The sequence below is a fragment of the Vespa mandarinia genome, chromosome 1 (assembly GCF_050613455.1).
Source record: "Vespa mandarinia isolate Hongniang chromosome 1, ASM5061345v1, whole genome shotgun sequence".
NCBI lineage: Eukaryota > Metazoa > Arthropoda > Insecta > Hymenoptera > Vespidae > Vespa > Vespa mandarinia.
In genome coordinates this window covers 2,298,157-2,311,358 of record NC_140810.1, presented here as the reverse complement: position 1 = coordinate 2,311,358, position 13,202 = coordinate 2,298,157, and the positions used below count along the sequence as shown (strand labels likewise).

General features: G+C 29.2%; 5 protein-coding genes across 6 annotated transcripts; 1 reads left to right on the top strand and 4 right to left on the bottom strand.

Annotated features, from left to right (window-relative positions):
* The first annotated feature begins 486 nt into the window (after nucleotides 1-486).
* On the top strand, nucleotides 487-4,638 carry LOC118446103 (carboxypeptidase B). Of its 2 annotated transcripts, XM_085656620.1 has the most exons (7): nucleotides 487-872; nucleotides 1,184-1,378; nucleotides 2,731-2,859; nucleotides 3,159-3,292; nucleotides 3,420-3,595; nucleotides 3,713-3,941; nucleotides 4,209-4,638. In XM_085656620.1, the coding sequence occupies exons 1-7, from the start codon at nucleotides 548-550 to the stop codon at nucleotides 4,569-4,571; spliced, it is 1,551 nt and encodes a 516-aa protein (XP_085512746.1). In that variant the 5' UTR covers nucleotides 487-547; the 3' UTR covers nucleotides 4,572-4,638. The 2 variants fall into 2 exon arrangements, with proteins under 2 accessions (XP_085512746.1, XP_035732272.1); XM_035876379.2 differs by lacking the exon at nucleotides 2,731-2,859.
* A 340-nt stretch (nucleotides 4,639-4,978) lies between these two features.
* LOC118446105 (trypsin-like) lies at nucleotides 4,979-6,627 on the bottom strand. Its single transcript, XM_035876388.2, has 4 exons — nucleotides 6,232-6,627; nucleotides 5,668-5,983; nucleotides 5,270-5,585; nucleotides 4,979-5,176 (listed from the first exon to the last, which is right to left on the bottom strand). The coding sequence occupies exons 1-4, from the start codon at nucleotides 6,296-6,298 to the stop codon at nucleotides 5,009-5,011; spliced, it is 867 nt and encodes a 288-aa protein (XP_035732281.1). The 5' UTR covers nucleotides 6,299-6,627; the 3' UTR covers nucleotides 4,979-5,008.
* Nucleotides 6,628-6,921: 294 nt separating this feature from the next.
* On the bottom strand, nucleotides 6,922-8,489 carry LOC146873264 (lectizyme-like). The gene is made up of 4 exons (XM_085659061.1): nucleotides 8,275-8,489; nucleotides 7,834-8,143; nucleotides 7,269-7,578; nucleotides 6,922-7,184 (listed from the first exon to the last, which is right to left on the bottom strand). The coding sequence occupies exons 1-4, from the start codon at nucleotides 8,321-8,323 to the stop codon at nucleotides 7,017-7,019; spliced, it is 837 nt and encodes a 278-aa protein (XP_085515187.1). The 5' UTR covers nucleotides 8,324-8,489; the 3' UTR covers nucleotides 6,922-7,016.
* A 150-nt stretch (nucleotides 8,490-8,639) lies between these two features.
* LOC118446080 (trypsin-1-like) lies at nucleotides 8,640-10,172 on the bottom strand. The gene is made up of 4 exons (XM_035876299.2): nucleotides 10,078-10,172; nucleotides 9,623-9,932; nucleotides 8,985-9,291; nucleotides 8,640-8,902 (listed from the first exon to the last, which is right to left on the bottom strand). Exons 1-4 carry the CDS (start codon nucleotides 10,124-10,126, stop codon nucleotides 8,741-8,743), a joined length of 828 nt encoding a protein of 275 aa, XP_035732192.2. The 5' UTR covers nucleotides 10,127-10,172; the 3' UTR covers nucleotides 8,640-8,740.
* Nucleotides 10,173-11,747: 1,575 nt separating this feature from the next.
* Nucleotides 11,748-13,155, bottom strand: LOC118446106 (trypsin-1-like). The gene is made up of 4 exons (XM_035876389.2): nucleotides 13,044-13,155; nucleotides 12,585-12,873; nucleotides 12,164-12,482; nucleotides 11,748-12,011 (listed from the first exon to the last, which is right to left on the bottom strand). Exons 1-4 carry the CDS (start codon nucleotides 13,084-13,086, stop codon nucleotides 11,856-11,858), a joined length of 807 nt encoding a protein of 268 aa, XP_035732282.2. The 5' UTR covers nucleotides 13,087-13,155; the 3' UTR covers nucleotides 11,748-11,855.
* Nucleotides 13,156-13,202: the final 47 nt, after the last annotated feature.

Sequence of the window (13,202 nt, the reverse complement as noted above, 5' to 3'; positions counted from 1 at the left end):
ATTGTGATAAAAAAATAACACTTTTTGTTAAAAAAATTATTCGTTTGAATTTAATTTAAGAAAGCGACATTACTTTCCGGTCCCCGTAATAATATTATTATATCGCTCACGTATATTAAAGTACGAAGATTAAGTGATAGATAAATGGACAATTAAATTCAATGAAGAATATAGAGAATTTGTTGTATAAAAAAATGAACAAAAGAGGAAAAAAAAAATAGAAAAAAAAAAAAAAAGGAAACAAGCGACATTTATTTTTTGTCGCTTCGTACATATTCGCGATTTCGAACTCGAAAGAGAGTCGTCTCTTATCGTCCTAAAAGAAAAGAAACAAAGAGAAGTGAAAGAGAGAAAGAGAGAGAGAGAGAGAGAAATAGAAAGAGAGAGAGAGTGAGAGAGAGAGAGAGAGAGATAAAAGATCCTCGGAATTCGTGACAAGCAGGCACAGAGTGAATACCGTTAGCGTCTTCCCCGATCGTCGACCGGATCGAACGTTATAAAAGCTGAGCCAACCGATCTTCCAAGGACAGTGTCTCTCAGTCTAGCAATGGTTGGAAAGAAGAGTTCTTATTTTAAAAGAGGAAGAAAATGTTGGTGGGCTGTTATTTTTCTTATTTTGACATTATTTTCATTGACACAAAACTTCGTCGACTCGGCCGCTATTAATCGTCCTAAAAGGGAATTCGTTATACCTGATTGGATCGAGATCGTTGAAGAATCATCTTTCGATGGGAGATCGAGCGTTCGCAGAGCTGTGAGAATTCGTGAGGCTAAAGTTAATTACGATGGGGCTCAATTGTGGAGGATTCGGCCTGCCGACGAACAATCTGTTCTCCAATCGAACGTTCTTACTGAGTTTGAGGAAACTGGACGTTAGTAGATACATTGTTCTTTCTTTCTTTTTATTTATTTATTTATTTATTTATTTATTTATTTATTTATTTATTATTATTATTGTTGTTGTTGTCGTTGATTTTCTTTTATTTATTTATTTATTTATTTATTTTTTTTTTATCTCATTGCATTTACTTATTAATTATAATTATACATTATCTTCGATGTGAATGAATTTATTGTTTTATTTATTATGTTATTGATTTGATTATGATAACTGATGTATGAATTTTTTGTTCATTTTTTATTTTATGTTATTTCTTTTATTTTTTTTTTTTTTCACAAATAGTATTCTCATTTTGGTCCGTTAACGATACTATCGCTGACATAATGGTCAAGCAAGATGCAATACCAAGAGCATCAAGAATTTTGAGAGAGCAAAAAGTTCGATATGACGTTGTCATCGATGATCTACAGAAAGCTATAGACGAAGAAAATCCACCACTGTCGGCAGAATTAATGGAGGAATTAGAGGGACGCAAAGGTTCGATAGATTTGTTTTTCTTTTTCTTTTTTTTTTCTCTTTTCGTTTTATTTTGTTTCTTTCTTTATCTGTGCTGCTCGTTCATTGCCTGTTACATTCGAATAAAAATCATGTTTGCTTTTCGATCTCATTTAATTCTTCTCTTCTTTTTTTTCTCTCTTTTCTTTGTCTTTTTTTTTTTTTTGTTTTTCCTTCACTATTAGTGGTTAGGAAGCAAAAAGGAAAAAATGATAGACGATGAATTTCATTTCTTTTAACACTCTCTCATACAGTTATGCGAATGCACATAATCGTTATTTCATTATCAACACTGATCACGTATCGAAGAAAGCTGATGAAAATAAAACGAAACTCTTACTAGATCACCCATTAGAAAGTGATTTTCCAATAGAGAGGTTTCCTTCGATTTCTTTTTTCTTGATTCGTAGATCGTCGGCAAATTTCACTAATGAAAAATTAGAGAAGCATTTTTAATGACAATTAATTAATTAATCAACGGAATAGACGACAATAAATTACAAATAATGATCTATATGAAAGTAATGAAACGCTCGGACAATTTTGATAAGAACTGATAGATAATAAAAATATTTCCTCTTTTGTAATATCTTATGATAATTTTATTTTGATTTTTATTGAAACATTTTGACCGAATTTATAAGTATCCCGTAAGTGTCGTTGACCTCTATAATGGTTTAAACCTAGTAACCCAGATTCGTGGAGTTCGGTGAGACAATATCGATTCAATGTAAACAGTTATATCTGTTGAAAGCATGTACGAGTATATGTAAATACATAAATATGTAGTTGTAATTCACGTGCGTGAACGTACGTTAGAACGTTTGCTTTGAACTATTAATCATCGTTTACAATTATATTCAGCATTTTCTCTATGTCGTTTTTAATTTACGAATATTATCTTAATAGATATTAAAATTATAAGTGAACAATTGTAGATCATTTTATCGATCGATCTCTAATCTGACATATTTCATTTCATAATAAAATGATATAAGTAAAATCAATGACATTAAAATTTCGAGATAATATTTCAAATAATTTTTTCTTTCAATTGATATAAAAAAATTAAAAATAAATAGTTGGATTAAGAATCAAAGCGAATTTGATTAGATCTTATCAGATATAAAAATTATTGATTGATGAACGTCATATAAATCATTTTATATAGATCGATTTGTAATTTAATTTTATTTATTTCGAGTGAAAAGATTTAAAGGAAATCGATATGATTAAAGTTTGGAGAAAATTTTTCGAGAGAATTTTTTTTGATAAGCGTTCGATTAGAAAATTAAAAATAAATAGTTGAATACAGAATCGTAGAAATTTTTTAGCTCGTTACGCTTGGTGGCAGGGAATGATGATCAAAAAACGAAGTAAATATCATCCACGTCCTCGTCCTCTTCGTTATCCCATAGCTAATGCGTACTATGTTGGAGGTGGTGGCCCTTGGCATTTTAGGGGTGAGCTTTTTGGGCTGTGCAATCCACTCTGTTGATTCAGAATCTTTTCATTTTCATTCATTAGACTTTTTATATAGATAGATATATTTATTTATTTATTTTTACACACACACACACACGCACACATAGATATATATATATAAATATTTATTTATTTATATTTATATTTATATTTATTTAATTATTTAATTATTTATCTCATATGCTTGTTGTATTCTGAATCTATGGAATGGTTTCTTGCCATGTGTCATTTCTAACACAAACAGAAAGCAATTTAACGAGTAAGATGTTATAATTAGGTCATAGAATGGAATGGACGAGTTATCATACACTCGAGGATATCTATGGATATCTCGATTTCTTAGCACAAACTTATCCAGATGTTTGTTCTGTCATGAACATTGGCAATTCTGCTGAAGGCAGACCTTTGAAGGTATATCTAGTTCTTTTTTTTCCTTTTGTTCTTTTTTTTTCTTTTTTTCTTTTTTTGAGAAAAGATGTGAAAAAAATAAAATATATATATATATATTTTTTTTTTTTTTAATTCATTTCTCATTTAGGTTCTTAGGATTAGTAATGGAAAGGCTGGTGTTCCAGCATTATGGATCGATGGTGGTATCCATGCCAGAGAATGGATATCCCCAGCAGCTGTAACTTACATCATTGATTATCTCGTTGAAAATAGCGAGTCTCTAGAGGCTGATTATTATATACTTCCTGTTGTCAATCCAGACGGGTATAAATATATATATATACATATATACATATATAAATTGAATACTATTTCCTAACATAGTTAATCCTGATCACAATGAATCTATTTTTTCTTTGTTTTTTTGTTTTTTTTTTTTAGATACGAATATACATTCACGAATGATCGTCTCTGGCGAAAAAATAGACGAAATTATGCAGGTAGTCAGTGCACTGGTGTAGATCTCAATCGTAATTTCGGATACAAGTGGGGAGGAATGGGTACTAGTAAAAATCCTTGTAGCGATATCTTTGCTGGATCTGCTGCATTTTCCGAACCGGAAACAAATGCAATCAGGAATTTCTTCGAGGCCAGTGCTGCTGATTTTAAGGTTGGTCTTTATTCGAAGGAAAAAAAAAAAAGAAAGAAAAAATGTTGATCGGTCACGTATTTGTTAATTTTCTCTTAACTTTCCAAAAGGTAGAAAGTTTTCATTGTGTCAATGTATTCGAGATTTTAAACAATTAGAATTTTCTTTTCTTCCTTTTTTTTTTTTATTTATTTTTTTATTTAACATGAACAATTCTTTCGATGTCTTGATAACAAATGAGTTTTTTTATTTCCCTTTTTTTTTTTTTTTGGTATTTATTTGTTTTAGGCATACTTAACGTTCCACAGTTATGGTCAGTATTTCTTATATCCATGGGGTTATGATCGTCGTGTCCCACCAGATTATGCTGATCTTGACAAAATCGGCCGTGATGCTGCAAATGCAATGAAAAAGGCAGACATAGCTCAGAGTTCGTATACAGTTGGTAACAGTGCAACGACTTTGTATGCAGCAGCAGGTGGATCCGATGATTGGGCGAAGGCTATATTAAAAATCAAATATTCTTATACAATTGAATTGAGAGATACAGGACTTTATGGTTTTGTTCTACCAGCACGTTATATCGTTCCTACTGCTAAAGAAGCATTAGCTGCTGTGCAAGTTATAACTGAAGCTTGCAAATTGTTATAATAATTGAAAATAGACATATATTTGATATTTATTAATCGATGATAAATTTATTTGTATTGCTTTTAACAATAAGTGATATTTTTGTTTATATATATATATATATATACATAAATATATATATATATATACATAAATATATATAAATATATATATATACATAAATATATATATATATATATATATATATATATATATATATATACAGAACGAGTTGCCATTAGATAGTATGTTATAAGTCAAACCCTACAAATGCCATAATCTTCTATTATTAATCTATCGAATTATTATTTATCAGTACCAATCGGGTATCTATATAGGTATATATATATAATATAATTGTTTTTTATTGAACAATAAAATATATTTATAATAAAACAATATCAAGAACGTTTTTTTCATTGGTTCTGTCGTTGAAATTTATTCGTCAAAATGTTGAATCAATGATTCAACATTTGCCAGGAGATCCATGTGATGTATGCTGATACTCTGGTATAAACCGATGGTGCATTTTTACCACCGCATGGAAATAAACCCCATGAAACTATCCCGATTATTTCTACTTGCCCAAATGCATTTAACGATACCAATGGCCCTCCTGAATCTCCCTGAAAAGGAAAAGAAAAGGAAAGGAAAAAAAAATGTGACGTGAAAATTGTTAATAAAAATTAATCGAAGATTAAGAAAGTTAAGAATTTTACCTTGCATGCTGATAAACTACCATCGAGCGGTCCCGTGCAAATATTTGTTTGATCTAATGGATTTCGACGTTCGTGACGTAAACTCTTATCCAACGTACGTTTACATAAATTATAATCTAATATTTTCAATGTGGCGGCTTGAAGAATTTCTGGATTTTTTGGAAGTTTCGTTCTACTGATACTTCCCCAACCTGTTAATATAGCTTCTCCTTCGGGAATAGTTTCAGGATATGGTAAAAGAACAGTTGATACGAATGGATTCAACTCGAATGGAAATTCCAGTTTCATCAAGGCTATATCGTAAGGTGCTACGGTTCTAAAGATATTTTTTCGATATTTTTTTTTGAATTTAAATAAAATGTAAAATTAGAAAAATTTTTGGAAAAAATATTACTTACCCGTTATATATAGGATAGACAAAAACTTCAACAACCTTTCTACTTTGTTCGGTATCTTCAAGAATACCTAACTTATGTTTGCCCGCTAAGATAAGAAATTCTCCACTTTTTGGTGCCAGAGTTTTACAATGGCCGGCTGTTAATACCCAGCCTGCTGTTAACAAACTTCCACCACATATGTGCCTTTGTGGTAATTTACGTAAAGGATCACCCCAATGAATGGACAATTGCCAAGGATATAATCCTTTTTCTGCATTCTTTCCACCTACTATTCTTGTTGGTCTTTGGGCTAACATCATTGATCGTTGTGGAAATTCTATGATCATGGGATTGTCTTATTTATAAATCAATTTATCGATTGATTGTGATTAATAAGAATAGAAATTAATTTTTGGAAATTCGAACTCTTTTTTCTTTTTTTAATTCCATGTACTGCATTGTAATTTACATATTATTGATTATTAATATTATATATATATATATATATATATATATATATATATATAGTATGTGTGTATGTGTATATATATAAATGTTCTGATTTTGAAAAATTTATTTACTCACCTTCAATATCTTTACACGTTATCACATTTAAAACTAGAAATAACAACAATAACACATCGATCATCATTGAAATCTTAAATAATCTTAATTAATTGCTTTTTCTTTTTTTTCGTTTCGTACGATTCGTTGACTGTAAACATTCAAGATTGAATGATCATTTTCTGAGGTTTAAGTGAGAGCTTAAAGCGGATGCGGAAAATCAGTGAAGGAAGAACTTGATTTTCCATTATATCTTGTTTCTACACCAATAGATTAGAACTGGTTCCTTTTTGTCGTTTTAAGTATCACAGGATTTCTGTTTATGGAATACTAGACCTTGATTATTTTATCTTTGGAAAAGTCAGGAATAGGTTAAAGAGTTTTTCCGGATATTTTACATTAGGTTGTTATTTATAAATCAATCGAGCATTCGAAAGAGTTAATAAAATACTTATCTAGAAAATTGATAAATGAAATAAGGAAGTGACTAGTTTATCTATTTCATTCATATTTAGAAATAATAAGATAACGATATTAAGAAAAGATTAATCACTAAACACACACACACACACACACACATATATATATATATGTACATATATCGTATTGTCGTACAATTGCGACAAATAAATATAATAACAATGAAGAAATTATTGTTTTGCTTGAAGAGAAATGTTTAAAATTAAAATGTACGATCGAAAACATAATAAATTTGTTAAAATTGTTTTATTGCAGAAAAAAAGATTATTAACTAAAAGTGAAAGTGATCGATTAGAAATATTTTCTCAAAGATAACAAATATACAATTAATTTTTATTAATATTGGTTTGGATCCATTCAGAGAATGCAGAAACTAGGGTATAGATGGTTGGTGCATTACGAGTACCACATGGTTGAATACCCCATGAAACTATACCAATTATTTCAGGTAATTTAGCAGAATTTTTATAAACGAGTGGACCACCAGAATCACCCTGAAATTCAAATAAGAATATCTCATTAAAATATTTATTAGTTAATATTGTATTTTATTATTTTTAAAAAGAATTATTTCTTACACTGCAAGGATTGACGTTGTTCAAGGACTCAGTGCAAATATTGGTTACGTGAAGAGGCGATGATCCAATCAGATTTTTCAAGCGTTCATCACATTTATAAAAAGGTATAATCGTAGGATTTGCTTTTTGCAAATTATCAGCCATTTCTGTGAAAGAAGAAGTCGATATGGATCCCCAACCGCTGAAAAAAGGCTTTAAATATAGCTTTGGTGTGCTTCCATTTACTGGTAAATTCACTGGGGATATTGTATAGCTCAATATCAATGGTGTTTTTAGTTTTAGCAAAGCTATGTCGTAGGGAGCAACGCCACTGAAATTTTTAAAATATTGATCTATTATTTTTCTATGTATCGAGTTTATTTATAAATAAGTGTTATTTTGTTGTAAGAAATACTTTGCTTATATATATATGTGTGCGCGTGTGTGTGCGTGCGCGTATATAATTCTACTTATTATATATAAAATTTTCTTTTTTCATAATTATTAATAAATAAATATTCTAATAAACATTTTCACTTGTTAAATCGAGATAATATTTTAACATGAATGATTAAGTTTAATATACCCAATGTAGGATTCATGTATGATGGCCTTTTCCACTTCAATACTTTGTTCCGTATTTTCGATGGAACGAATATTATATTTTCCAGCTTTTACAAAGAACTTGCCGTAACGTGGTACATGCAAAATGCAATGTCCGGCAGTTAGAATCCAATTCTCGTTTATGATCGCTCCACCGCAAAAGTGTTGTAGCCTAGAAACGGTTAAACCCCATTGCAAGGAAACTTGATAAGGAAATTCACCTTTTTTTGCATCTGCTCCACTAATCATACGTGGTGAAAATGAGGGCGACTTAAAACCCAGATAAGGCTTCTCTGGAAATGATAATAATTTTTAATTTCTTTTTTTGTGTTTTTTTTTTGTTTCTTGTTATTTCAATATTATGTCTTTTAGTTATTTGAATTATTTATTAATAAGTAAATTTATTTTTTCATATATAACTCACCGGCCAGAACTGCCACGAAAAAGAGTGTTGCAAAGAGAATGAGTTTCATCGTAGTTTGATATCGTTCACTTGTTATTTGACGTGCATTTCGATTATCTTTTTCCTTTTATATATCCTTTGAATGCTTCCCTCTAGCGAGATATCGATGATTATATTAAGAAAAAATAGAGAAAAAAAAGGAAAGGAACATCCTTTGTAATTGAATTCCAATGAAAATAAGATAGAGGAAAAACGAAGAAAAGATAAATCGATAAGCGCTTACATATATTGTATCTTTGTAGGAGCACAATATTGACAATAAAAAAGTATTTTCATGTTTTGAAGAGAAATGTTTAATACAAAAGGAAAAAAGATACGATTAGATAAATATTTTAAAATTTTTTTATTACAGAAAAAAATGCCATTATGTGAAAGTCAGAAAGTTAAGGTTGAAGGTATCCTCTTTAAATGTATCCAATGGGAAACATTAGTTGCTAATATTCTGTAGGATCCAATTATTGAATGCGGAAACTCTCGTGTAGACGGATGGTGCACCAAGAGTACCACATGGTATGATACCCCAAGAAACGATACCAATTAATTCAGTTTTTCCGTTAGATTTCTTAACGAGAGGGCCACCAGAATCACCCTAAAATTCAAACGAAAATATCACGTTAAATATAGTTTCTAGAAATATTAAGTTTTATGATTCAATCAAAACTTATTCTTACACTGCAAGCTGAATATCCTCCGGTCAAGGGACCAGTGCAAACATTGGTGTTGTCAAGAGGTGATGGTCCAATCAAATCATTTAATGCTTCATCACATTCACTTATACTGATGAGTGGAAGATTTACTTTTTGCAAAATATCGGGCATTTCTGCGATAGAAGATTTCGATACTGATCCCCAACCACTGAGAAGGACATTACCGGTTGGTATGTTTCCAGCGCTTGGTAAATTTATTGCCGATATTTCCTGGTTGAAGGACAAAGGTGCCTGTAGTTCGACAAGAGCTATGTCGTAAGGAGCAACGCCACTGAAATTTAGAATATCAGATATTTTTCTGTTTATCGGATTTATTGGTAAATCATATTTTATTTTAATAAACTTTTTAATTTGTATTAAATTTATTTATGAATCAATACGAACGATAAAAATTTGTGATAAAAAACATCATATTTGTTCGATTTTATTCATAAATAAATATTATTTTATCGTAATGAAAAATTTTGTTTATAAATATACTTAATATGATATATAAAATTAAGAAATTTTTTCATAATTATTAATAAATAAATATTCTAATAAACTTTTTCACTTGATGAATCGAGCTAATATTTTAATATGAATGATTAAGTTTAACGTACCCAGGATATGATTTGTGTACGATAGTTCTTTTTACTCGAATGACTTGTTCACCCTTTTCGGTGTAACTAATATCATGTTTTCCTGCTTTTATAACGAACGTTCCGAAACTTGGGACAGCATTAATACAATGTCCAGCAGTTATAATCCATTTTTCATTTAGGATCGATCCACCGCAGAAGTGTTGTAGCCTAGAAGCAGTTAAACCCCATTGCAAGGATACTTGATAGGGAAATTCTCCTTTATTTGCATTTTCTCCGCCAACGATACGTGGGGAAAATAAGGGCAAGTTGAAGCCTATATAGGGCTTCTCTGAAAATTATTATTATTATTATTATTATTAGTTTATTTTTTATCTTTTTTTTTTCTCTCTCTTTTAATATTGCATCGTTTTGTATTTTGGAATAGATACTAATTGCAATTATATATTTACATAAAATTATATAAGTTTACTTACCGGCAAGAGCCACCACGAAAAGTGTTGTGAAGAGAATGAGTTTCATCATGTTGTATAACTTGCATCTTCAATTTCTTCTTTGCTTTATATAGTCTGTTTTCAAATGCGTCAGTACCGAGATATCGATGATTACATTTAAAAAAGAAAAAAGAAAAGTAAATAAGTAGAAACAAAAAAGAAAATTCTTTGTGAATCTTGCAATTGAGTTAAGGTGGAAATAAGATAAGGAAAGATTTTGCTTTACGTTGCGAACCTTCCATTGTGATTGATTAATTTTTTTTTTATATATTCGATTTCTTTTGTTAAGATTCTGATGTTATCGTAATTAATTTCAAACAATCAATCCTACTTCCGTTGTAATTATTTTTGATCAGTTTATATATTACATATGCAATATCATCAGAATAATTTTATAATATTATAATATTATTAGGCAAATTTATAACTCACTCTATTGAATTATTTTAAGACGAAAGTCAACAGATATTTTTGTCTATTTTTATTTAATTTTCAATATATTTAAAATAAATCATTTGAAGAGAATGATAATTGGTAATAATTTTTAATGACGTGTCTTGTATTAAAAATAGATATATTTAAAAAAATAAGAAAGGTCATCAATGATTTTTTATTAAGAATACTAAAGTATATAATCCCTGTTAAGATAAGGATCTAATAATTTTATAATATTATAATATTATTAGGCAAATTTATAACTCACTCTATTGAGTTATTTTAAGACGAAAGTCAACAGATATTTTTGTCTATTTTTGTCTATTTTTATTTAATTTTCAATATATTTAAAATAAATCATTTGAAGAGAATGATAATTGGTAATAATTTTTAATGACGTGTCTTGTATTAAAAATAGATATATTTAAAAAAATAAGAAAGGTCATCAATGATTTTTTATTAAGAATACTAAAGTATATAATCCCTGTTAAGATAAGGATCTAATAAAGACGATTCATTGATTTTTATTTAAAAAGAAAGAATGATATCTTAATAAAGAGGATGACAGATAATAATAAGCTTTGTAAGATTATTTTTATTTCGAATTGTTTAAATGAATTCAATGATATATTGTATCATTGTACTTAAATTTTTTTTTCCAATTAAATTAATCACTTTCATTATTATCTATTTCATTATGATAAATGACGATATATATTATCTCTTAGATAGAGAAATACAGAAACGTTATCGACGGATACGATGTACGGATATAAGTTGATTATCAAATTCTATATTTATTCTACTCTTTTTATTATAATATTAATCAAATATTAATGCATTTTTTGCATTCATTTCTTGCATTAATTCAGTTATAGAGAATGAGCCCAAAAAGTTCTTAATACCATTTAAATATATCAGTTATTCCTTCTCGAGACTTTTTGGTCTAATCCGTTTTCTTTTTTTCAGATGCCTAGGTCATTTAAATGATTTGAAAAAAAAAGAAGAAAAAAAAAAAGAAATTATAATTATCCCAAGAAGTCTTGAAAAAGAGTAATTAAGTTTTTAAAATCATATAAGAACTTTCGGCACATTCTGTATTATAAATGGGATGTTTTTGTTTCTCTTTTAATGGAAATCGATAATTTTATTGAAGTTCAAAAATGAAGTCTATGTTTTTAATATGATTATATAATTTAAATCATATGCACAATTAATTATACGATTAATTATTGTTTATTAAAATAGTTTTTTCATTTTTTACAAATTCAAACAATTGTTCTTAACAAAAGTTAATTTATGTTCTCGTAAGAAAATTTTATTCATTAAATCGCATGGGATTCGATCCATTTCACGTAAGAAGAGATGCGAGTATAAACAGATGGCATGCCATGTCCACATGGTTTAGTTCCCCATGAGACGATACCAATAACAACAGGTATATCATTCTTTAATTGAACCAATGGACCACCAGAGTCACCCTAAAAAAATTATCGATATTATAGATTATGATCGTAGAAGAAAAAAAAAAGAAAAGAAAAGAATAAGAAAAATGAAAGAAGAAATAAGTCTAATTAATTATCAATAAATTTTTAAATAAATCATTAATGAATTTGTAATTTCAACAACTTACGGAGCAAGCAGAGAGATTCTCATTATCTCCAGCGTCAGAACAAATTTGAGTTGGGAAAATTTGTGGTTTCTTTCCGATAGATTTAACGGATTGGAGTTTAGCCAAGCATGCATCATTGTCTATTAAAGGTACTACAGCTGTTTGAAGAACAGGTGGAATTACTTGTTTAATTTCTCTCGATACCGAGCCCCATCCCGAAAGAATTGCACTTCCGGTGTGTTTTTCATCTTGAAGAGGAAGACTGGCCACTTTGACTCGGTCATTTAATATCAGCGGTACTTTCAATTTCAACAGAGCAATATCATTTTGTGCTATGCCTCTGAAAGATGATACATTTTTTAGAAGAGAGAAAAAGAGAGAGAGAGAAAGAGAGAAAGAGAGAAGAGAAAAGAAAAAGAAAAATATTATTTAATATTTTTACCCATCGTAACCTTCGTGAACGATCGTCCTTAGAACATCGACGTCTTGTTCAGTTTCTTCGATTGGTTGAAGATAGTGTTTACCAACTGCAACCTTGTAGGATCCTAACTTCAAGATACAGTGTCCAGCGGTTAATACAAATTTATCACTTATGATAGTACCACCACAAACGTGTCTGTAAGAGACCAAATGTGATATACCCCAACGAACGGATGCTTGATATGGAAATTGGCCTGGTTTGGCATCAACTCCACCCGTGATACGTGGGCTCAAGGGTGTGGCCCAGCATGCTAAAAATTTTTGCAAAAATTTCAATTCCTTTTACTGTTCTTCTTTTTTCTTTTTTTTTCTCTTATTGTTTTTATTGTTAGTTTTCGTTGTTTTCTATATTTTTTTTTGTATTTTTTATTCTTATTAATACATTAAGAAAAACATTCTTGTTTTTGTTTCGAATACTTACCTTGAATTACCAGGATGATAGCAAGAACGAATTTGACTAACATTATTAAGAGATATACTTAACAACTGAAAGTTATCTAAATTTGTCGATATATATAAGGTGAACTACTGGGAAAAACTGATAAGTATATCATTAGATTTATGTTTATTATGATAAGAA

Bases quoted from the DNA above. Each gene is read 5' to 3' on its own strand.
- LOC118446080 (XM_035876299.2), bottom strand. From the start codon at position 10,126: ATGATGAAACTCATTCTCTTCACAACACTTTTCGTGGTGGCTCTTGCC. The intron at 9,933-10,077 runs GTAAGTAAACTT...AATAATTTTCAG, and splicing joins TTTCGTGGTGGCTCTTGCCG to AGAAGCCCTATATAGGCTTC. The intron at 8,903-8,984 runs GTAAGAATAAGT...TTTGAATTTTAG, and splicing joins GAGGATATTCAGCTTGCAGT to GGTGATTCTGGTGGCCCTCT.
- LOC118446103 (XM_085656620.1), top strand. From the start codon at position 548: ATGGTTGGAAAGAAGAGTTCTTATTTTAAAAGAGGAAGAAAATGTTGG. The intron at 3,293-3,419 runs GTATATCTAGTT...TTTCTCATTTAG, and splicing joins CTGAAGGCAGACCTTTGAAG to GTTCTTAGGATTAGTAATGG. The intron at 3,596-3,712 runs GTATAAATATAT...TTTTTTTTTTAG, and splicing joins CCTGTTGTCAATCCAGACGG to ATACGAATATACATTCACGA.
- LOC146873264 (XM_085659061.1), bottom strand. From the start codon at position 8,323: ATGAAACTCATTCTCTTTGCAACACTCTTTTTCGTGGCAGTTCTGGCC. The intron at 8,144-8,274 runs GTGAGTTATATA...TATCATTTCCAG, and splicing joins TTTCGTGGCAGTTCTGGCCG to AGAAGCCTTATCTGGGTTTT. The intron at 7,579-7,833 runs GTATATTAAACT...TAAAAATTTCAG, and splicing joins ATACATGAATCCTACATTGG to TGGCGTTGCTCCCTACGACA.
- LOC118446106 (XM_035876389.2), bottom strand. From the start codon at position 13,086: ATGTTAGTCAAATTCGTTCTTGCTATCATCCTGGTAATTCAAG. The intron at 12,874-13,043 runs GTAAGTATTCGA...AAAAATTTTTAG, and splicing joins TATCATCCTGGTAATTCAAG to CATGCTGGGCCACACCCTTG. The intron at 12,012-12,163 runs GTAAGTTGTTGA...TAATTTTTTTAG, and splicing joins AGAATCTCTCTGCTTGCTCC to GGTGACTCTGGTGGTCCATT.
- LOC118446105 (XM_035876388.2), bottom strand. From the start codon at position 6,298: ATGATGATCGATGTGTTATTGTTGTTATTTCTAGTTTTAAATGTGATA. The intron at 5,586-5,667 runs GTAAGTAATATT...AAATATCTTTAG, and splicing joins GTCTATCCTATATATAACGG to AACCGTAGCACCTTACGATA. The intron at 5,177-5,269 runs GTAAAATTCTTA...TTTCCTTTTCAG, and splicing joins GTAGTTTATCAGCATGCAAG to GGAGATTCAGGAGGGCCATT.